Source organism: Cheilinus undulatus, linkage group 5, assembly GCF_018320785.1.
Source record: "Cheilinus undulatus linkage group 5, ASM1832078v1, whole genome shotgun sequence".
NCBI lineage: Eukaryota > Metazoa > Chordata > Actinopteri > Labriformes > Labridae > Cheilinus > Cheilinus undulatus.
The window spans coordinates 3145614-3169265 of NC_054869.1; the positions used below are offsets into that span (position 1 = coordinate 3145614).

At 39.3% G+C, this 23652-nt stretch overlaps 1 protein-coding gene across 1 annotated transcript in view; it reads left to right on the forward strand.

The window, feature by feature from the left end:
* The first annotated feature begins 5577 nt into the window (after nucleotides 1-5577).
* LOC121510223 (collectin-12-like) overlaps nucleotides 5578-23652 on the forward strand; it is a 38221-nt gene continuing 20146 nt past the window's right edge. Inside the window, exons 1-3 of the mRNA XM_041788183.1 lie at nucleotides 5578-5636; nucleotides 7137-7220; nucleotides 23210-23239. Of these exons, the coding sequence (XP_041644117.1) occupies nucleotides 7160-7220; nucleotides 23210-23239 (91 nt within the window). The 5' untranslated portion in view covers nucleotides 5578-5636; nucleotides 7137-7159. The remainder of the gene's footprint in view (nucleotides 5637-7136; nucleotides 7221-23209; nucleotides 23240-23652) is intronic.

Sequence of the window (23652 nt, forward strand, 5' to 3'; positions counted from 1 at the left end):
ACATGTTGTTGCAAATGTCTTAGTACATGTTGTTGCAAATGTCTCAGTACATGTTGCAAATATCTTAATACATGTTGTTGCAAATGTCTCAGTACATGTTGCAAATGTCTTAGTACATGTTGTTGCAAATGTCTTAGTACATGTTGTTGCAAATGTCTTAGCACATGTTGTTGCAAATGTCTTAGTACATGTTGTTGCAAATGTCTTAAAACATGTTGCAAATGTCTCAGTACATGTTGCAAATGTCTTAAAACATGTTGCAAATGTCTCAGTACATGTTGTTGCAAATGTCTCAGTACATGTTGCAAATGTCTTAGTACATGTTGTTGCAAATGTCTTAGTACATGTTGTTGCAAATGTCTTAGTACATGTTGTTGCAAATGTCTTAGTACATTTTGTTGCAAATATCTTAGTACATGTTTTTGCTAATGTCTTAGTAAATGTTGTTGCAAAAGTCTTAGTACATGTTGTTACAAATGTCTTAGTACATGTTGTTGCAAAATTCTTAAAACATGTTGCAAATGTCTTAGTACATGTGGTTGCAAATATCTTAGTACATGTTGTTGCAAATGTCTAAGTACATGTTTTTGCAATGTCTTAGTACATGTTGTTGCAAATGTCTTAGTACATGTTGTTGCAAATGTCTCAGTACATGTTGCAAATGTCTTAGTACATGTTGTTGCAAATATCTTAGTACATGTTGTTGCAAATGTCTTAGTACATGTTGTTGCAAATGTCTTAGTACATGTTGTTGCAAATGTCTTAGTACATGTTGCAAATGTCTTAGTACATGTTGTTGCAAATGTCTTAGTACATGTTGTTGCAAATGTCTTAAAACATGTTGCAAATGTCTTAGTACATGTTGCAAATGTCTTAGTACATGTTGTTGCAAATGTCTTAGTACATGTTGTTGCAAATGTCTCAGTACATGTTGCAAATATCTTAGTACATGTTGTTGCAAATGTCTTAGTACATGTTGTTGCAAATGTCTTAGTACATGTTGTTGCAAATGTCTTAGTACATGTTGTTGCAAATGTCTTAGTACATGTTGTTGCAAATGTCTCAGTACATGTTGCAAATATCTTAATACATGTTGTTGCAAATGTCTCAGAACATGTTGCAAATGTCTTAGTACATGTTGTTGCAAATGTCTTAGTACATTTTGTTGCAAATATCTTAGTACATGTTTTTGCTAATGTCTTAGTAAATGTTGTTGCAAAAGTCTTAGTACATGTTGTTACAAATGTCTTAGTACATGTTGTTGCAAAATTCTTAAAACATGTTGCAAATGTCTCAGTACATGTTGCAAATATCTTAGTACATGTTGTTGCAAATGTCTTAGTACATGTTGTTGCAAATGTCTAAGTACATGTTTTTGCTATGTCTTAGTACATGTTGTTGCAAATGTCTTAGTACATGTTGTTGCAAATGTCTCAGTACATGTTGCAAATGTCTTAGTACATGTTGTTGCAAATGTCTAAGTACATGTTGTTGCAAATGTCTTAGTACATGTTGTTGCAAATGTCTTAGTACATGTTGTTGCAAATGTCTCAGTACATGTGGTTACAAATGTCTTAAAACATGTTGCAAATGTCTTAGTACATGTTGCAAATGTCTTAGTACATGTTGTTGCAAATGTCTTAGTACATGTTGTTGCAAATGTCTCAGTACATGTTGTTGCAAATGTCTTAGTACATGTTGTTGCAAATGTCTCAGTATATGTTGCAAATGTCTTAGTACATGTTGTTGCAAATGTCTTAGTACATGTTGTTGCAAATGTCTTAGTACGTGTTGTTGCAAAAGTCTTAGTACATGTGGTTGCAAATGTCTTAGTACATGTGGTTGCAAATGTCTTAAAACATGTTGCAAATGTCTCAGTACATGTTGCAAATGTCTTAAAACATGTTGCAAATGTCTCAGTACATGTTGCAAATGTCTTAGTACATGTTGTTGCAAATGTCTTAGTACATGTTTTTGCAAATGTCTCAATACATGTTGCAAATGTCTTAGTACATGTTGTTGCAAATGTCTTAGTACATGTTGTTGCAAATGTCTTAAAACATGTTGCAAATGTCTCAGTACATGTTGCAAATATCTTAGTACATGTTGTTGCAAATGTCTTAGTACATGTTGTTGCAAATGTCTTAGTACATGTTGTTGCAAATGTCTTAGTACATGTTGTTGCAAATATCTTAGTACATGTTTTTGCTAATGTCTTAGTACCTGTTGTTGCAAATGTCTTAATACATGTTGTTGCAAATGTCTCAGTACATGTTGTTGCAAATGTCTTAGTACATGTGGTTGCAAATATCTCAGTACATGTGGTTGCAAATGTCTTAAAACATGTTGCAAATGTCTTCGTACATGTGGTTGCAAATGTCTTAAAACATGTTGCAAATGTCTTAGTACATGTTGTTGCAAATGTCTCAGTACATGTTGCAAATGTCTTAGTACATGTTGTTGCAAATGTCTTAGTACATGTTGCAAATGTCTTAGTACATGTTGCAAATGTCTTAGTACATGTTGTTGCAAATGTCTTAGTACATGTTGTTGCAAATGTCTCAGTACATGTTGTTGCAAATGTCTTAGTACATGTTGTTGCAAATGTCTTAGACCATGTTGCAAACGTCTTAGTACATGTTGTTGCAAATGTCTTAGTACATGTTGCAAATGTCTTAGTACATGTTGTTGCAAATGTCTTAGTACATGTTGTTGCAAATGTCTTAGTACATGTCTCAATATCTCAGTACATCCTTCCAAATGATTAAGTACAGATAGCCTGCATTTAGGACAATTTCCAAATGAATAGATCTTGTTGATTTAAACTGATTGTTGACTTCTCAGTCTAATGGTTCTTCTCTCCAAAACATGTCAGCACCATTTCATTGTATAAGTCATCACATGCACAATAGTCTGTTCAATTGTCATATATATATATATATATATATATATATATATATGGACTTTCATACACAATTGTATTCTGTTAGCCAGAAAAAAAAAGCACAGTAACCACTGTCAGTGAAGGACTGGGCTAAGACTGAGAGGTGGACATGAGGGATATTTCAATGGTCATCTGCCATAGTGACCAAACATCAAAACATTTTGACTTGCAGTGCTTACACAGTGCCACAGAGACAATGCATTTTGGGGGCACTGACTCTTTATATAAGAATAGAATTTAGTTTTGACAAATGAGTGAACAGTTTTGGGAGAGATATGAGCTTTTGCAGGTGTCAGCCGTGGTGTGGTGCTGAACCATCCAGGTTATTTTGGTAAAAGCACCAAGAGTGTTGAGAACGTCTGGTCTGTTTTAAGAAATGAGAAGGATTTTTGCATTTTTGGTGGCTGAGTATTTATATGGGAAAGGAATTTAGCTTTGAAGCATGAGTGAACAGTTTTGGGAGAGATATGAGCTTTTGCAAGTGATCTATGGCGTTGTGCTGAACTGTAAGACTGTTTCCCAAATGATCTTAGAGTTTTGAAACGTAATTTCTGTTTCAAGAAATGAGCCAAACCAATGGAGAAAAACTGTAAAATCAGAAATAAAATGGGTTAAAAATGACCCAAAAATGGTGGAAAAGGTGGTGGAATGTGATTTTAAAAACCACTGAAATGGGTTAAAAGTGGCAAAAATTCAATTAAAGTAGCAAAAAACAAGGAAAAACTGTCATAAAAGGGTTAGAGTGGCAAAAACAGGCATACAAAGTGGTAAAAAGGGTTTAATCAGATCAATTAATGCATTTAGTAAAATATAAATGTGTATTATATCTATAAATATATAGTTTATAACTGCTCTCTTTCTTCTATCAGGCTGTCCTTGCTTTCCAAATCAAACTAGTTTATTTCTGCCTGCCACTGATATTTCTGTGTCTGAAGACAGTCTACACCAGTGGAACTCAACCTTAGTCTAACAAAGACTCATATTGTCTAAAAATACTTTAGCCAGAGCCACGATCCAAAACCAGGGATGTAAGAAGATCCACAGATCAGCTGATCCATAGTTGAAATAAAATAAAACAGTGAATTGTTGGATTATTGTGTAGTTAAATAGGATACAATAGGTCACATAATAATGTCTAGTGTTAGAGGAAAGGATATGTTACTGATAATAAGCCTTTTTTTCCCATGCAAGTTCCACCTGGTCTAATAATGTGTTAAAATATTAGTTTGAGCTCTGAGATGCTTTTCAAAGAGCTGATGAATTATGGTTGGTTATTTGGGTATTTATCCCTCACACTGGGACATTTACTGTAGTTCTGTGGCTTTATTACAGTTTTTCTCCACTGGTTTGGCTCATTTCTTGAAACAGAAATTACTTTCTCAAAACTCTAAGATCATTTGGCAAAACAGTCTTACAGTTCAGCACAACGCCATAGATCACTTGCAAAAGCTCATATCTCTCCCAAAACTGTTCACTCATAACCTTGCAAAGCAGATGGATACGCCAGTTTCCTTGTTTTTCACTGGCGAATCCATCTTGTAAAGCTCCCATCTGAACTGTTTGAGCCCAGTTAGAAAGTGACAGGACCAATCAGCAATGAGGGGCAGTACTTTCAGGTGCAGCAGAGTCGTGACGTAAACAAGCAGCAGCAAGAGCTGGTGTATTTATGGAGGAAGAGGTTAGCGTGGATGCTGCTGAAGCCTAAGTTTTATCAGAACTTGACGACATCTGTCATGTTAGTTCACTCATGCTTCACAACTACATTCCTTTCCCATATAAATACTCAGTGCCACCAAAAATCCTTCTCATTTCTTAAAACAGACCAGACGCTCTCAACACTCTTGGTGCTTTTGCCAAAAAGCACCTGGATGGTTCAGCACCACCACCACCAGCCTAATGACATCCCTGCTGTGTAGATAATCATGTTTCTTTCTCAGCTCCTCTGGTATGTGGATTTCCCCAGGGTTCGGTCTTTGGACCATTCCTGTTTTTACTCTACATGTTGTCGTTGGGCGGTCTTTTTAGCCAGTTTGAGGATGTTTCTTACGTTGCTATGCTGATGATACTCAGATTTATTTTTCTGCCAAACCACATTCCCTCAATCATCCCTCCTCTCTCCATAACTGTTTAGCCTTAACGGAAAACTGCCCCAAACTTTGTCCTGGTTGCCCTTCTGGTCGTTCTCTGCGGTGGATTTAAGGTCATCTGGTGTCTGCTGTTCTCAGTGGTGGTAAAGGAGCATCAGATTTTGCTGTAAAAGCCATAACATGCTCAATAGCTTGAATTTGTCTTGTCTGAGTGTGACCTTACATGAGGAAAAAAAAACACACAGAACAAATAATTTTATAGGGGAAAAGGACTTTTTTCTGGCCTTTTCTTCTTTCTGAAGGGGCAGTCACATGATCCAAAAACTGTACATGTAGTTACAGATTTTATTTAAAAAAACTTGAAATTGGTGCTTCTTGTCTTTTTCTTCTTCTCCACACTAATGTCATGTGACTGTGAGCCAAGCTGCTGAGCTGGAAAAGATTAAGGCTTGTTTTTACTGTCTTGCTGTAGGAGAAATATTTGCTCTGGGCGTGTTGCTGGTGTGGCCTCGCTGTCACGTTTCATCACTGAGGTGCATTTAAGGACCGGACTGTGGACTTCATCAGCTCCACACTGAACAGCTGAGAGGATCATTCTGCTGCAGGTTTGGTTCATCTTCCTCTTTTTTACAGACGGACGGACAGACAGACGGATGGATGGATGGACGGACGGACGGACGGACGGACGGACAGACGGATAGATGGATGGATGGATGGATGGATGGATAGATGGATGGATGGATGGATAGATGGATGGATGGATAGATGGATGGATGGATGGATGGATGGATGGATGGATAGATGGATAGATGGATAGATGGATAGATAGATAGATAGATAGATAGATAGATAGATAGATTATTGTTGTCTGAGAAGTGACAGTGACCTAATGTGTGGCTCTGGAGCCACATGTGGCTCTTTCATGTCTTAATTTGAAATATTATTTCCCCAGAAAACCTTTAAAAAGGGAATCTTTCTTGCCCCTTTTTACAATTTTTTGGCCACTTTCCACCCATTTAAGCTACTTTTTCTCATTAAATAGCACATTTTCCCTACTTTTTGCCCATTTTTGGGCCATTTTTGCCACTTATTTCCAAGTTCTGCCTTTTCTCACAATCAGTTTTGCCACTTTTTGCCCATTTAAGCTATATTTTGCCATAGATAAGATATTCCTTTTTTAGTTCCACAAGGGGAAATTCCAATTTACAGCAGCAAAAAATATCTTAGACAAAGCAAGCCATTGGCGACAGAAACACATAGAAATAGAGTACAAATAAGAGTAGTGTTGCAAGAGCACTAATAAATACAAAAATATTGAATATAAGGACGTCAACTTACAAATGATAAATAGTATTTACAAACAGTTATGTACAGGTTGAGTATATTACAGGTTGGGTGATTAAAAATGATTAAATATCACTTGTTTCCTTTTTTCCCCATTCTTGCCTCCTCTTTTGCAACTTGTATCCCATTGTTGCCCCTTTATTACTTTGTTGCCACTTTTTGCCCATTTAAGCTGCCTCTTGCCAATACATACCACTTGTTTCCTATTTTTTGCCCATTTTTGCCACTCTTGACTGCTTTGTCCCCATTTTAGTCACTTTTCACTTTTTTTGCCACCTGTCATTCATATTTTTTAACTTCTTGACAATTTCTGCTACTTTCTGACTCTTTTCCCACTTTTTCTCCACATTTTTGCCCCCTTTCATCCATTTTTGCTGCTATTTGACCAATTTTTGCCATCTTTAACTTAGTTTCATTGCTACTTGAAGCCATTTTTGCCACTTTTCACCACTTAGATTGTGGCTCTTGCAAAGGTATTTTTCAACAATTTGGCTCTTTGGTTAAGCAGGGTTAAATAACACTGGTCTATATGAAGGGAAAGGTTAGTGAAGATTTAGGCCGGACAAACAGACTACAGCTGAGGTCGTCATCATTTTTACACTTACTGTTTTAAGTCACCCAAATTTGTTGATTTATTCTTTTAAAACTTTAAAGAAGTTTGAGGTCTGAACAACATGTGGCCTAAAATGATTTTGTAAATATCAGATATTGGAAAAATCCAACGCTGTGCATTCCTAATATGTGTGTGTTTGTTTTCAAAGGTTTTGGTTTTCATCTTTACACCATGAAGCTGCTGACCGTTTCTCTGCTCATCTGTGTCCTGATCGCTCTGGCCCAAGCTGCTGGTGAGCATTAACGCTCTTATTTGCCAGTTTAGTCCAATAATTGATGACTTCTTTCTAAACTCTAGTGTTTCTCCTTATTTCCTTTAATGCTGAGATATGTGTGAAGACAGAACACACTCTCAGTCCTGTTCTCATGACAGATTCATGTTGGGACAGAGTGTGGTCTGAACCTGCCCTATTTGTAAAGTTTCTTAAGATAACATTTCTTTTTATTTGAATAGTTATGTAGTTTACTATGATGCCTTTATTTCAGTGAAGCTAAGCTAGCAGCTCTGGCTCTAGTCTCACAGAAACTGCAGTGGATGAATCATTAAAGTTGAAGAATTTATTTGATAATCCTCTGAAACATAAAAAGCTCTGAATCCCGGTTTGAGCGTCTGTAATTGTCAGTCCTGACTCCATAAGTTCTGATCTCTGATCTGAGCTCAGGACTCACCTCATCACTCACCTTTAGGACGCTTATACCAGGGGTGTCAAACTCAATCACAGCAGGGGCCAGATTCTGGATTCAGGACTAACCTGAGGGCCTAACAAGGTCTACATTTAACCAGAACTGTACTGATGATAAATCATTTGGAAATTCAAAAAAGTAAAAATAACAAATTTAAAGGCTCAAATCTGTGAGTTCAAAAGATCAGAAGAAGGATATTGAAAATATAAAAAAAAGTAAAAATAATGTTTTTTTTTTTTTATTGGGGTTATCTCATTGTGACAAACAAGGTATTACGAAAATAATGAACAGTCTGACAAATGCATTAATTCCTTACAGGTGCAAAATGAGTAAAATAAAATATAACAATCAATAAACACTTAAGCAAAGACATACATATAATCACATATGGTGTGTATCTATGCATACAACTCCATAACATAAAGGCATATACATACATTCATACTAATGTAAGAACATAAGTGTAGTAACAGACATGCATTCAGCAAAGGCTAAGACGATACAGATAATGTAATTTGATAAATGCGTGGGATTCTGTTCTACCAACAAAGTTTAACATAGGTTACTATAAGCCATCACCTCCAACAGAAATTGCTGAGAACAACCACTTTTTAGATTTAAGAAACTCCATTTAATCTGCCCTCCCTAAACGTTCCAGTTTAGTTCGGCAGATAGCTAAACAGTTCTTTGTGAATGAGAGACCATTTCTTCCTGATTTGGCCGTTTATTCAGACTTCAAACACAAAGGCAATTTCTTTCTTTTCTTCTGTAAAACTGTAAAATAAAAGACAACATACTCTGTCACTATACAGACTCAAATCAACACCTTCCCCAAACCAAACTGTACAGCACGTCCCAACATGACGCTAGGCAAACCAGCATGACATCTGCACTCATTTAACGCAAAGTAAAAAAAAAAGGGTCTATTAGCTTAATGCTAACACATAATGGGAAATCCTATTTACAAGCTAACGAAAATTAGCGCCGCGATCGCGGTTATTTATTAGCAATAAAAACGGAAACTTAAGTCCATATGCAATCTCAAAGTAAGTCCAAAACAGTCATACTTACAGGCATATATCAGGGTTGCCAACTCTCACGCTTCTGGCGTGTGACTCACGCTTTCACCTCCTGTCTCACGCTCACACGCCACTCAAACTTTTCTCACGCTAGAATCAAATGAATGCTTTGGTGCTCTCAAGTTACTCATGTTACAGTCTTTAACTTTATTTTAACTATGTATTTTATTACCGTCGGATGCGCTCGACGGAGGAGCGTGGGTAAGAGGAGAGAGCAGAGGAAGTCCGCCGGTGCTGCATCTTCCAGCCACTTCCTGCCGATGCTCTCTCACACCCAGATCTTTTGACTATTATACCGATGCGCGTCATCAACGAGCATAACACACGTATCACACGTGGAGATAACGTCATATCTAGTTAAAGTTGTTCAAACGTGGGTGTTTTATATGATCTTTAACGCACCAATGATAACAAATGTTGTCAAAGGAGCGGAAATATAAAACTAAAGCTCCAAAATGAGGCAGGGTGAAAGGATGTGTCTGGAGAGCTGCAGGTGTGAGGCAGGGCTTGTTTTAGTTATTTGGAGGCCCAGGGCAAAGACCAAAATGAGGCCCCTCCCACTTTAGCTAAAGAACTGATAATGAGTGGAAAAAAAATGAGAAAGCTTCTCTTTTATGTTCATAAAGCCACAGAACTCCAGTAAATGCCCCAATGTGAGATATAAATACCCAAAAATAGCCAACTACAATTCATGATTTTCTTTGAAAAGCATCTCAGAGTTCAAATTCAGCTCATTCTAATATCTTAAAAAATCTTTTCAGGGGATGAAAAGTTTATAATTTATAAAAATGATATAAATATGATTTATAGAAACAAATTTTAATGTGAAAAATTGAGATACAAGATTTTAGTCTGATGTCAGTGATAAAATAAATATATGATCATTATCAGTGAAATATTGGTTCTTCTGACATTATACAGACATTAACCTCATAATTATCCACCAATCCACTGTTTTATTTCATTTCAACTACAGATTAACTGATCTATTTTCTAACTTACATTCCTGGTTTGTATTGTGGCTCCGGCTAAAGTATTTTTTAGACAATGTGGCTCATTGGTAGAATAAGGTTGAGTACCACTGGTCTAACTGTTACAGGGTGGAACTGTGAAATAGCCCTTTAAAGGAGCACTATGTAGTTTTGGCGAGGACATTTTTAATCAAACAAGAAAAATCTTAATTGGTTGATTTTCATGTGTCGGCAAAATTTCTTCTGTTTCGTGATGAATAAACTGAGTAGAAACAGAAGAAAAGCACCATTTTAAACTTGTCTATAAGTAGCAGACCCCTCCACCTCTCAAGTGTCGGTGTTTTACTGACCTCATTTTCCTCTGAGAATAGTTGGTTTCATCAGTTACTAAAAATTATTTCTGAGTTTGTATTATTACCTTATTAGTATTGTCCAGTATTATTGGTGAGTCCAAATATGTCGCCATCATTGAGTGCGCGTATGTATAATGAACAAAATCTCACTCCAGCCAGGAACCCAAAGTTGGCAACCCTGATATATTTTCCTAACTCTGTAAAAGTGAAATTAAACTTCTATCTCAAGCTGACTCCAGTGTGCCATGCTGTGTCCTCCTGCTTCACTCAGAACTAAACTACCGTGGCTGTGAAAGTCCAAAATCAAACCTAAAAGGCACAGCCTAAAAACATACAGAACTGTTATGACATTAGATGCCCCTAGAGGGCAGCACATTCCCCACCTGGTATAATACTATATACCACTATACAATGTCTTCATGAAAGAGAAAGATTATCTCCAAGATGGGCCTCAGATACACTTTTCGGGTCCCTTGTTTGACAACTTTCACCTCAACCTTGCGGACTCTGCCATCCTGGCTAGGTATAGTCTTTACAACAAGTCCCGTGGGCCATTCTGTTGGTTTAGCTTGTGAGTCTTTCAGCAAGACGACATCTCCCTCTTGCAAACTGTGCTTCTCAAAATACCCCTTTCGTCTGGGTTGAAGCGTCGCCAGGTATTCCTGTCTCCATCTTCTCCAGAATACATCAGCGAGGCCTTGAATCTTTTTCCAATGTTTATTGGAGAGGTCATTAACATCAAAGTCCCCTTCAGGTGCAGGCAGTGTTTCCATCTTCTGCGTCAACAACATCGATGGAGTAAGGACTGTTGGTGCTTCAGGGTCGGATGATATTGGGACCAATGGCCTTGAGTTCATAATGGCAGTAACTTCCGCCATCAGAGTGGTAAGAACTTCATGAGTGAGATGGGATGTATGTACCTTAAAAAGAAGGGCATCCAGAATGCGGCGTGCAATGCCAATCATTCTTTCCCATACCCCTCCCATGTGCGATAAATGTGGGGGGTTGAAGATCCAGGTGCATTTGTTATCATGAAGGTAAGTCTTTAGGTCTGGGTCATCTGTGTTGAGGTTAAGTTCTTTACAAGCCCCAATGAAATTGGTTCCTCGATCGGATCTGAGTGTTTTGATGGGTCCTCTTATGGCGGTGAAGCGTCTGAGGGCGTTGATGAGGCTTGCTGTTGTCATTGTCTCTATCACCTCAATGTGCACTGCTCTGGTGCTGAGACAGGTGAATATGATGGCCCATCGTTTACTTTCCGCATGGCCACCTCTTGTCCTCCGGAATGTAACCATCCACGGGCCAAAGACATCCACTCCAACGTGAGTGAATGGTGGTTCCAAAGACAGCCTGTCTGCTGGCAGGTCCGACATCTTTTGTTCCTCCAGTTTTCCTCTGAGTTTTTTGCAAATGATACACTTATGTATTACACTGGAGACAAGTCGTTTTCCTCCAATTAACCACAGTCCAGCTGATCTGACAGACCCTTCTGTGAAATGGCGTCCTTGATGTGTGACTTGTTCGTGATAATATTTCACTAACAACGTAGCAATGTGTGTCTTTGGAACTATCAGAGGATGTTTGTCGTCAAAGGACATGTCTGCTGAAGCTGCACGACCACCAACCCTTAACAATCCATCTCTATCCAGAAATGGTGTCAACTTCTTAAGTGGACTTTGTCTGGGAAGTTGATCCCCTTTTGTGAGACATTGATACACTTTCTTGAAGGCATCTTGTTGTGCAGCCTTGATGATTGTTGTCGTTGCTTGTGCATGTTCCTCTTTTCTCTTGACGTCACTATCAGGAGTTTTTTTGACATCTTTGACTTTCTTGAGCAATGTGGCAATTGCTCGTTGCAGAGACTTCCAAGTAGAGAACCTCTCAAACCTTTGAGATCCAAGAAGCCCTTCTTTCACCATTGTTTTGGAAGTCTACACTTCTGGATGGATATCCTTATCCATGTCTGGGTGTATTAGCTCAAAGTTGTCCGTAGGGCTCTCTGGTGGATGTCACAATAGAAAAGACGGTCCAGAAAACCAGTTGGTGTTTTTGAGCACTGCAGCATGAACTGGCCGAGTTCCATGATCAGCAGGATTTTCCTCAGTGTTGACAAAATGCCACTGGTCTGGCTGTGAAGACTTTCTGATCCGTGTGATTCTGTTGGAGACATAGATGTAAAACCGCCTTGAGTTGTTATGAATGTAGCCAAGCACGATTTTACTGTCCGTGTAAAATGTCAGTGAATGAATGTTGATGTCTATTTCATCTTTGATGAAGTCTGCCAACTCTGTTGCCAAAACTGCTGCACAAAGTTCGAGACAAGGGATTGTGTGAGCTGGGCGTGGAGATAGCTTGGATTTTCCCATAACAATTCTTACATGACATTCCCCTGTTGTGCTGACTGTTTTCAAGTAGGCTACAGCAGCTATAGCCATATTTGACGCATCTGAGAAAACACATAGCTCTCGGTGCTGTGTCTGGGTGGCCAGGGAAACTGGAATGTAAGGTCTAGGGATCTCTAGCTGCTCCAGCACTTTCATGGAGTCTACCCAGAGCTTCCATTGTTCATATTTTGCTGGTGGAAGTGGAGCATCCCAATCATATTGTTCAACTGAGAGCTCTCTCATGATGTTTCTACCCCTGAGTGTGACCGGTGCCACAAACCCCAAGGGGTCGAAAAAGACTGTTCACTGTAGAGAGAATGCCTCTTTTTGTTACAGGTTTTTCTTCTTGTGAGACACGAAAGGTAAAGCTGTCTGTCTCAAGGTTCCAGGTTAGACCCAGACTTCTTTGAGGAGGTAGTGGTTCAACTTCAAGGTCCAAGTTTTTCAGATCTTTAGCTTGGTCTTCTGGAGGGAAGGCTTGCATGACGACTCTGCTGTTGGATGCTACTTAATGCAGTCTGATGTTGGACTCTGCTAGCATGTCTTGGGATGTTTTCATGATGTTGATGGCATCTTCTTCACTAGGATATGATGCAAGTCCATCATCCACATAAAAATTGAGCATGATAAACTTCTTTGCATCCACAGTGGAGGCTGTTGCTTCCAATGCAGCACGCCTGAGGCAGTAAATGGCAACTGCTGGTGAGGGACTGTTGCCAAATACGTGCACTGTCATGCGAAACTCTTTAACTGGTTTTTGCAGGTCGTTATCCTCATACCACAAGAACCTTAAGAAGTCTCTATGTTCCTCACAGACACTAAAACAATAAAACATTTGCTGCACATCTGCAGTCACTGCAATTGGTTCTTTATGGAATCGTATCAGAACTCCAACAAGTGAATTGTTCAGATCAGGTCCACAAATAAGCATGTCGTTGAGGGAAACTCCTTCATGTTTAGCGCTGGAGTCAAACACCACCCTTATCTGGTCCGGCTTTCGAGGATGCTAAACACCAAATAAGGGGAGATACCAACACTCCTGGCTTTCTTTAAGTGGTGGAGCTGGCTCTGCTTGCTTGGCGTCAAACATCTTTTGCATGAAGTCGATGAACTGTTCTTTCATCTGAGGTTTTTTTGTCTAGCGTGCGACGTAAGGATGTCAGGCGCTTTTCAGCCTGTGATCTGTTATTTGGAAGATAGCTCCGTTGGGGCTGAAAAGGTAAGGGTGCAACCCAGGTGTTGGTACTGTCTTTATAAACCTGTTTCTCAAGAGTCTCCAAGAAGATCTCATCTTCAATCGAAGGAGCAGGTTTATCATCGTGCTGTGTTCTTTGAAACACTTGACTACCAACATGATCTTCCAGACCATTCAGGCGTTGCATGGAACTCTGAAGGCTCAGGTCTGGTGGGTGACATTCAAACTTTTCTTTGACCTGAATGCTGCTCTTACACGGATTCAAGAGTGACGCTCGGCCATTTTGTAGAATGTTGGTCTTGTAAACGCTGATGTTGGGTGTTTTATGGGCTACCCCAATACAGACGTCTCCCACAACGACCCAGCCAAGGTCAAGACGTTGAGCATATGGTTCATTGTGGTGGCTGTTGTGCTGTTCTCTGACCTTGTGCAAACTGAGAATGTCTCTGCCTAAAAGGAGGAGAATTTCAGCATTTGGGTCAATCTCTGGTATTTTGTTCACTACTTTCTTCAAGTGCGGATGATGGATTGCAACTTCTGGTGATGGTATCTCTGCCCTATCATCCGGTATCATATCACATTTAATGAGAGTAGGAAGAGGACGCTAAATAATGCCATCCAAGGACTCGATAACAAAATTGTTAGCACGTCTTCCTGTTACCTCCATGACACCTGAGCATGTCTTTAAGGTATAAGGTTCCAAATGTCCATCAATGTTGAAAAGATTGAAAAAGTCCGTCTTTGCTAGCGAGCGGTTACTTTGTTCATCAAGAACAGCATACATCCTGACTGAACGTTCTGGTTGACCAGCAGGATACACTTTGACTAAACAAATCTTAGAGCATGATCTGGGGCTGGTAGAGTTCCCACATACCTCTGTACACTTTGAAGTTACAGCAGTAGCGTCTGGCTCCTTTTGTTCCCCGCCATGATCTTCACTAATAACAGAGCTCTCTGTCCTCAATGGAATAGGTTCTGGGTGTAGTGCTGTGGGATGAGAGTCACTTCCACACTCTCTGCAGTGTACTGTAGTATTACAGTCTTTCGCCATGTGACTGATGGAGGAACAGCACCTGAAGCAGATGCTTTTGTCTTTCAGGAGAGCTCTTCTGTCTTCCAAGGTCTTACTCCTGAACAGTCGACATTTTCTCAAAGGATGAGGTTTGCTGTGCAATGGACACTGTTTCTCAGGATCCACAATGCTTTTGTCTGCAGCAATATTTTTACCAGTTCCTGCTGTAAGAGAAACATCCGTTTTCCTGACTGAGATTGGAGGTTGATATTTTTGCTTCACTGGTTTGTCTGTTCTAGGGGTAGTGGCAGTGACATAAGCAAAGCTAGGATCGTTACGAGTCTTGGCTTCCTCAGTTATGAAATGAACAAAGAATGAAAATGGAGGATAAGACACGCTATAGTCTTTCTTGAACTTCGAGGCAACTGTAACCCACTTCTCTTGAAGGTTGTACGGGAGTTTTGCCAAGATAGGATTCACTCCATGTGCGGTATCAAGATGTGAAAGGCCAGGGAGATAGCCATTCTGCTTTGCTGCTTGGAGTTCTGTCAGAAGGTCACCAAGCTCACGTAAACGCTGGTTTTCCCTGTTTGCTATCTTTAGAAAGTTCTCAACTTTCTTCAGCGGCGCATGTTCTATGATTTCTGGTGCACCAAAACAAACCTCCAGTCTCCGCCACACCATGTCGAGGCCGGCTTTGGGGTTGCTGATGTAAGCAGCTCTAATTCTCTTTGTTTGTGCTGCTGACCGTGGTCCGAGCCATTTAGCAAAAAGGTCCAGCTCTTCCTGTGGTGACAAATTCAGATCCTGCACTGCATTTCAGAAAGACGTTTTCCAAGCCCAATAATTTTCCAGTTGATCATCAAACCTCAGTAAACCAGAACTGACCATCTCTCGTCGCATCAGATATTTTGCCAGATCTGAGGTTTGTGTAGGAGGTATAACTGCAGGCGCTGGTGTTGACACATTGGGCTGAGGATGGTAAAACTGTCCATCACTGATTGGCTGCTCACCATAGGGACCATGGCTCTGGCTGTATGGCTCGTTCTTGGTATCTAAAGCATGGCGCTGCACTGGTGGGATTGTCTCTGCTCTTTGCGTTTGACCAGCAGAAAGAAAAGACAACAGTTTGAATTCTTGACTGCTATGCTCACTATACTGGTAAACACTTGGATCCCTGTAGCCTGCTGCTTCTTCATTGGTGTCAATAGCTGGCTGTAACGCCAGTGAAGCTGTTGGCTGTGGAGGATTAACCTGTAGAGTGTCAAAGTCAGAGTTCAATTGCGCTTGTTGTTCCACGTACTCTTGTGTTCGCTGAGTTGGGTTAGCTGATGGCATGTTTCCTAGCATTGGCTGTTGTGGGTCTCCACCTTCTTGTGCAGATTCTTCCCAAGCTCGAGCCTCAGCTAGTGCTGCTGCTGCTTCTTTCTGTGATTTGAGCACATGCAAGTCTGCATCTAATTCAGCTTTCTTCTTGAGTTGCTCAGCTTCTTTCTGGGCAAAGTTGAATTTAACACGAGCGGTCTCTGCCTTAGCTCTAGCTCTGAAAGCAGCAACAGATGATGTGGTAAGCTGACTGGAGCGTGTAGACGCAGAGACTTTAGATCTAATTTCCAGCAAATCTTCCTTACTGCCTTAAACAGGAGTAGTCATGGCTAATGAGTTTTGCTAAACACTTCAAACAACTGTGCAGTCCGATTCACTTCTAGAGCAGAGTGTGATGAGATTGATGCCTTTTTACTAATTCTGCCCTCCCTAAACGTTCCAGTTTAGTTCGGCAGATAGCTAAACAGTTCTTTGTGAATGAGAGACCATTTCTTCCTGATTTGGCCGTTTATTCAGACTTCAAACACAAAGGCAATTTCTTTCTTTTCTTCTGTAAAACTGTAAAATAAAAGACAACATACTCTGTCACTATACAGACTCAAATCAACACCTTCCCCAAACCAAACTGTACAGCACGTCCCAACATGACGCTAGGCAAACCAGCATGACATCTGCACTCATTTAACGCAAAGGTAAAAAAAGGTCTATTAGCTTAATGCTAACACATAATGGGAAATCCTATTTACAAGCTAACGAAAATTAGCGCCGCGATCGCGGTTATTTATTAGCAATAACAACGGAAACTTAAGTCCATATACAATCTCAAAGTAAGTCCAAAACAGTCATACTTACAGGCATATATTTTCCTAACTCTGTAAAGTGAAATTAAACTTCTATCTCAAGCTGACTCCAGTGTGCCATGTGTCCTCCTGCTTCACTCAGAACTAAACTACCGTGGCTGTGAAAGCCCAAAATCAATCCTTAAAGGCACAGCCTAAAAACATACAGAACTGTTATGACATTAGATGCCCCCAGAGGGCAGCACACCATTAATCTTCCCCATATTTTTCAAAAATTTCTGGCTTCCCTTTTTTAATATATGTTAGTTTCTCCATAGCAACCGTCGATGAGAGGTCCTTAATATATTGATTCATGCTTGGTTTACTAACATTTTTCCATTCCATAGCAATTGCCCTTTTAGCTTGTAGGAGACATAAATCTATTAATGCACAATGGGCATCATTAGGAGCAAAGCCGGTTGGGTAAATTCCCAAAATGCACAGCTTTGGCAAACAAGGGATCTTTAGATTTGTTATTTTAATAATGAAAGCAAGAAGCTCCTCCCAAAAACTTTTAACTATTCTGCAATCCCATAGGCAATGGAAAAGTGTTCCTTTTACACAACTACATTTGAAGCATGTGTCTGGCACATTGTGATTGAAGTGGTTTAACTTTGATGGTGTTATGTATGTTCTTAAAATCCAGTTGTATTGTATCCATTTAAAACGGGTATTAATTGTTCGTGTCTGAGCCGTCAGACAAACTTTCGCCAATTCTTCATCAGAAATTTCCTCCTGAAGATCTACACTCCAACTTTGGTGTTTATCCTCTGATGATTCTGGGGAACTGTCTACGATCATTTTGTACAGCAAAGACATTTGGCGACAACCAAAAATATGCTTCAAAGTGAACTCTTCAAGCTTTGATAGGGAAGGCTGAGAGAGTGAATTATGTTGGGAAGCAGAGATAAAATGTTAAAGAACTTAAAGAAGTGCTGTAAAGGAATGTTATATCTATTTTGCAGCTCAGAAAATGACATTAACTCTCCATTATTGAAGAGATCCATTATTTTACATAATCCCTTGCTTGCCCAGGTCTTAAAACCAGGGTCCTTCCACCCAGGTAAAAATTTGCTGTTACCCCAGATAGGTGTGAAACCTGAGAGTGATGAAGGTCCACCAAAGTATTTCTGGGCCTCAAACCAAATAAGTATAGCGTTTTTAAGAAAGGGGTTCTTTGTTTGTTTACTTAACATTTTTTCATCAGCTGAATACATGTAGCTGTTGATTGGTAATCCCTGGGCAGAACAGGATTCAATCTTCACCCATGCTGGAGGATCATTTTTATTAAAATAGCACATTGCTGCTCTTAACTGAGCTGCCCAATAGTACCAGCGCAGGTTGGGTAGATTTAAACCACCTCTATCATAAGGTAAATAAAGAAGGGTGAGGCGGAGCCTAGAACGTCTGTTGTCCCAAAGAAAGTTGGTAAAAGCTTTCTTCAATCTTTTAAAAATTAATCTGGAGGGGGTAAAGGAATCCACTGAAATAGGTACAACAGTTTAGGCAGAACGTTCATTTTTAAAATGTTAACGCGTCCAATTGAGGAAATTGGCATTAAAGTCCATCTGTCTAAAGACTCTATTATAGATTCTACAACACGACTATAATTGGCCTGAACCAGTTCCTTAACATTAGGTGTGATTTTAATTCCCAAATAACTGAATCCTTCCAGAGAAATTGAAAAAGGAGATTGTATCCTGGGTTGTTGCCTCTCGTTTTCATTTAAATAAAGTAAAGAGGATTTATACCTGTTTATTTTGTATCCTGAAAATTATCCAAATTTTTTAATGAATTCTAGAAGGAAGGGACTAAGTGCTCAAGATTTGACAAAAAGAGTACAACATCATCATTATAGAGTGCTATACGATGTTCAAACTCGCCTACTTTAATTCCTGATATACATGGAGAATCTCTAATAGCAATAGCAAATGGCTCCATTGCTAAAACAAATAACAAAGGGGAGAGGGGGCACCCTTGTCTCGTAGATCTATATAAAGGAAAAGGAGTAGAAATAGTATTATTTGTTACAGCTTCAGCTGTTGGGTTCTTATATATAGTTCTAATCCACTTGAGAAAGCCTTCACCAATTCCAAACCTCTCTAACACATCAAACAGATATCTCCACTCTATTCTATCAAAAGCTTTCTCTGCGTCGAGAGAAAGCATTGCTGTGTTTGGAGGCCCTTTTTTCTCATGAAGAATGTTTAACACCCTTCTTATATTGTGAAAGGCTTGCCTCCCCTGAATGAATCTGTTTTGATCATCTCTTATTAAAGCAGGTACCACCTCTATTAGCCTTCTTGCTAGAATCTTACATAAAATTTTACTGTCTGTGTTAAGCAATGAGACAGGTCTATACGATGCACAGTCAAGGGAAGACTTTTCTGGTTTTAACAGTAGAGCAATAACAGCGTTTCTAAGAGATGTTGGCAGTTCTTCCTTTTCATATGAATCCAGTAACATATCTAGAAGTGGCTGAATCAGTCTGTCTTTAAACTGTTTATAAAACTCTATTGGAGGACCATCTGATCCAGCAGCTTTGACTTCTGCCATGCTGGAGATAGTATCTGACAACTCAGTTATATTTATAATTTGGTCTAATTTGATTAAGGATTCATCTGGAACCACTGGATACTTTAGCGAACTTAGAAAAATATCTTGTTGTTCTGGACTTTTATATTCTGATGTGTAAAGTTGTTCATAATACGTTTTAAAAGCCTTATTTATTTCTACCGGGTCATTTATCATTTTGTTTTCTATTTTAATGGCATTAATAGCCCTTTCAGATTGTATCTTTTTGATTTGCCAGGCAAAAATCTTCCCTGCCTTTTCTCCTTGATCATAATAACTTTGTTTAAGTCTTGTCAAACTGGCAGCAATCTGGTTACTTGAAAGTTCACTATACTGTGATTTGAGCACCATAAGCTCTGATTGTAATTCAGGTGAATCTTGGGCTAAGATTTGATTTTCTAAATATTTAATTTTATGTTCCAGTGCGTTCAGTTTTGATTTAAGTATTTTATTCTTTGAGCTAGTAAAACTAATCATCATGCCCCTGATATATGCTTTAAATGCCTCCCAGCGTATAGCTGGAGAAGTTTCATTTGTATTTGTATTGAAGTAAATATCAATATGTGTGTCAACAAATTCAGTGAATTTTTTTATCTTGCAACCATCTCACCTGAAAACGCCACCTAGGTGTACTTATGGGAAGCCTGGGATTATTAAACGTCAAAGAAACAGGTGAATGATCAGAAATGACCATACTATCAAACCCACAGTCAGTGATTCTGGACCAGAAAAAGTCAATACGAGAGTAAGTCTGGTGGGTGGCAGAGAAACAGTATTGTTTAGCTGCTGGGTTAAATGCCCTCCAAACCTCACACAAACTGAAATCTCGCATTAGTTGTAGAAGGGTTTTTCTTGTTTGAGTGTGAGATAAATCTTTCCCTTTAGATCTATCTTTAATTGGATCAAGAACACAGTTAAAGTCTCCACCAATAATATTATGGCGGAGGGTGGAAAGAGTTAAGAATACGTTTTTAAAAAATAAAGGAGTGTCCTCGTTGGGACCATATATATTGACAATCTTTATGGTATCTGAGAGAACGGTACCATGAATAATAGAGTACCTGCCTCCAGGGTCAGAGACTGTTTTGATTATAGTCAAGAGGATTGATTTATGTATAAGAGTTAACGAGAGGAGTAGCATGATGCAATGACCTGGCCAGACCATCTTTTCTGAACTTCATGAATGTCACTTTGTAATAAATGAGATTCCTGTAAGAGCAGAATTCTGGACTCTAAGCGCTTGACTCTATTTAAAACTTCCTTTAATTTGGATAACTTATTTAACCCACGTACATTCATGAAGTTATTTTAAATTCTGTTTTTGGTGCCATGTACTTTTAAATTAATCTCTGTATGGTCCAGCATAAAAGAAAAGAAAAGAAAAAACAAAACAAACAAACAAAAAATAAACTCTAAGTAAGGATGCATACAAATGCCTGAATTTGAAAGTATCACCTGTCAGACTGATCGGCATAACCCCTTTAATACAGATTATGATCAACAGAGAAGTAAGCCTACAACCCTTGCTCATAAGGTGAGCTCCCATTTCCCTCTTTAAGACTCCAGTCATGGAACTAACTGGTCCACTAAAAAAATAAATAGATAAAAATGAAAATGAAATATCAATGGCAAACCCTCTGGTTGGACGCTCTGCCTTATACAATGCCTGAGTAAAAACTAAACATCTTTGTCTATGAAGTTCCTTCCTCTTTATCCATGTAAATGTCTTGAATTTAGGAAAAGGCAACTTATTAAAAACTGTTAGATTTAGAATAAATAAATAAGCAGAGCACTGCCTTATATTAACTATAAATTGTTTTACTGAGATTTACATCTTAGCCTAAAAAAATCAATCTGTAGATATTCAGCTTAAATAATACAGGCTCCACCTTCATTTGTATATCCTTTAAGAAAAATTTAAATAATACACCGTAGAAAAGGCACTCTGATCATAATTAACTTCTAGTGTTTAGCAACCGGAATTACATTGTCACACTTAAATTCATATTTCTGATACAGAATAAATGTAATTCATTCTAACTTAGAGAGAGCTCAAGCACAAAATTCTGTGTCTAAGTCCATAAGAAAGGAAGACGCCCATTCTCAGCTCAATAACAGATGATCCATATAAATTTAGACAGAATAAACTCACTCTTTAGGGAGAAAAGTAAACTTCTGAGTTAATGTTACCCACGCCTTATTTTCTTATGCGATGTGCAGGAATCTAATATTATAAAGAAATGGGCTGACAGTGTATAGGATCAGTGTAGAAGTCAGACAAAATGATTTTTTCGTCTCTGATTAACTGAGACAGCTCTCTCGTCAAGTGTCCTTAGTTGTCTCACCCGGTGATGGCTGCCCCTCTGCTCTGCTCTTATCCTGGATCTTGTCCTGGATCTTGTCCTGGATCTTGTCCAAGAATGTGTGAACGTCCGTAGGGGAGGAGAAGAGATGTGAGGTTCCTTCGTAAGTCAGCCGGAACGAGGACGGATGCTGTATTCCATAGCGCTACCCCATAGCTCTGCATCCTGTTTTAGCTCCATCATATGCCCTGCGCTTTTTTTCCGTTTCTTTGGCAAGATCATGGAAAAACATTATATGATTTTTGCCGAACAGATTTTTCCCCTTTTTAAAAGCAGCTGACATCACCATTGTTTTGACTTTGTGGTTCGAAAACTTGATCAGAAGTGTTTTGTGCTCGGTGTCCAGATGGAATTCGGTCCGCTCTTTCAATAACGACAGGTGTTGAAAAAGAATCAGTGCCCAGCACTTAAGGTAACCATTTCTCCAGAAAGGCGCATGGATCTTTTCCCTCAGTGTTTTCAGGTAAGCCCACGAGGCGTATGTTTGATCTGCGGATGCGGTTTTCCATATCTTCTATTTTTGCAGACAGACTCTCAACCTGTTGACTCAGCTGGCGTGTTGTCTTATTCAGCGCTGATGTATCATCCTCGACTAATCCAAGGCGCTCCTCAGCCTCAGTTAGCCGACTTGAGTAGAGTTTTAACTCTGCTTGGATAGACTGCATTGACTGAATGACTGTTTCAGACTTTGATGCGAAGTCTTCCTTCAGTTCTAACTTCATGCTGTTAACTGCACGCAGGATCTCACCTGGCGGTGGGGTGGCCATCTCCACGTTTTCCATGTCTGCAGTGATTTCTTCGGAAAGTAATAAGTCCTCAGTGAGCTGTGCAGATTCCTTTAAAGATGTTTTCTTGCGTCGAGGCATCGAGTAGCTATGTCGCTTATTCTTAATTTGCCCGTTTTCTTTAAAGCAAAGGGTTAATGACACAGGGCAGTCCAACCTACGTCTGCTCACCATCACGCCATAACCGGAAATCAAAAAGTTATTTTGAGTTGAAAAGGTCAAAGCATGAAACAAAAAGTCAAAAGTCTGAGTCCTAATCTTGAGATGCAAAATTGAAAATATGAAATAAAACACAAATTAATTTATTTTCCCACATTCTTGACTTTTTAAGAAATCTTTCTTACTCTTTACTTTTTCAGATTTTATGACTGAACAAGAATTTCTTAAACCATCAGGATAAGTTCACATTTTTATACTTGAGGAAATCTGCAGACCTCAGACTGATGGGCCAGCTAGAACAGAAATATCAGATCATCTTTCAGGCCGGATTTAACTGTTCCATGGGCCAAATTTGGCCCCCGGGCCTTGAGTTTGACACCCGTGGTTTATACAGTAGATGTGGTTGTTGTTGTTTCCAGACCATTAGAGGCTGATTAATGCATCTCAATGGAATAATTTCCCTGAATTGTAATAATAATCATGTGTTGCTTTGTACAGCTCTCCGTCGCCCTCGTCGGACAAGCACAGGTAAGTTGAGTTTTAACAACTTTATCTGTGCCGATTCACAAAGTGACTGAAATTGTTATGTAAAGTGGTGTAGTAGGACCCAGGATGCAGAGAAGCAGTTTTTAACAGTTTTATTGTGCAGGTAAGTGGGGAAGGGGAGGGGGGAGTCCAAGAGTCCAAGGGAGTGAGAGAGCATGCTGGAGCTGGCTGTGGTGATCTGGGCAGGAGGCACTGGAAGAGAAGGAGAGGCACGTTAGAGGGAAGTACAAAGGAACACAATCACTAGAGATTACTCAAATAGATCATTAATTAAACACTGGAACTTCTCTGGAGGATCTTGAGAGAATGAGCCTGGAGCTGACGTTTACCGTGAGGTAAGGCAGGCAAAACTCAGGAGCTGTAGAGAGCTGCAGCCGGTCTTCAGTAGTGCGTGT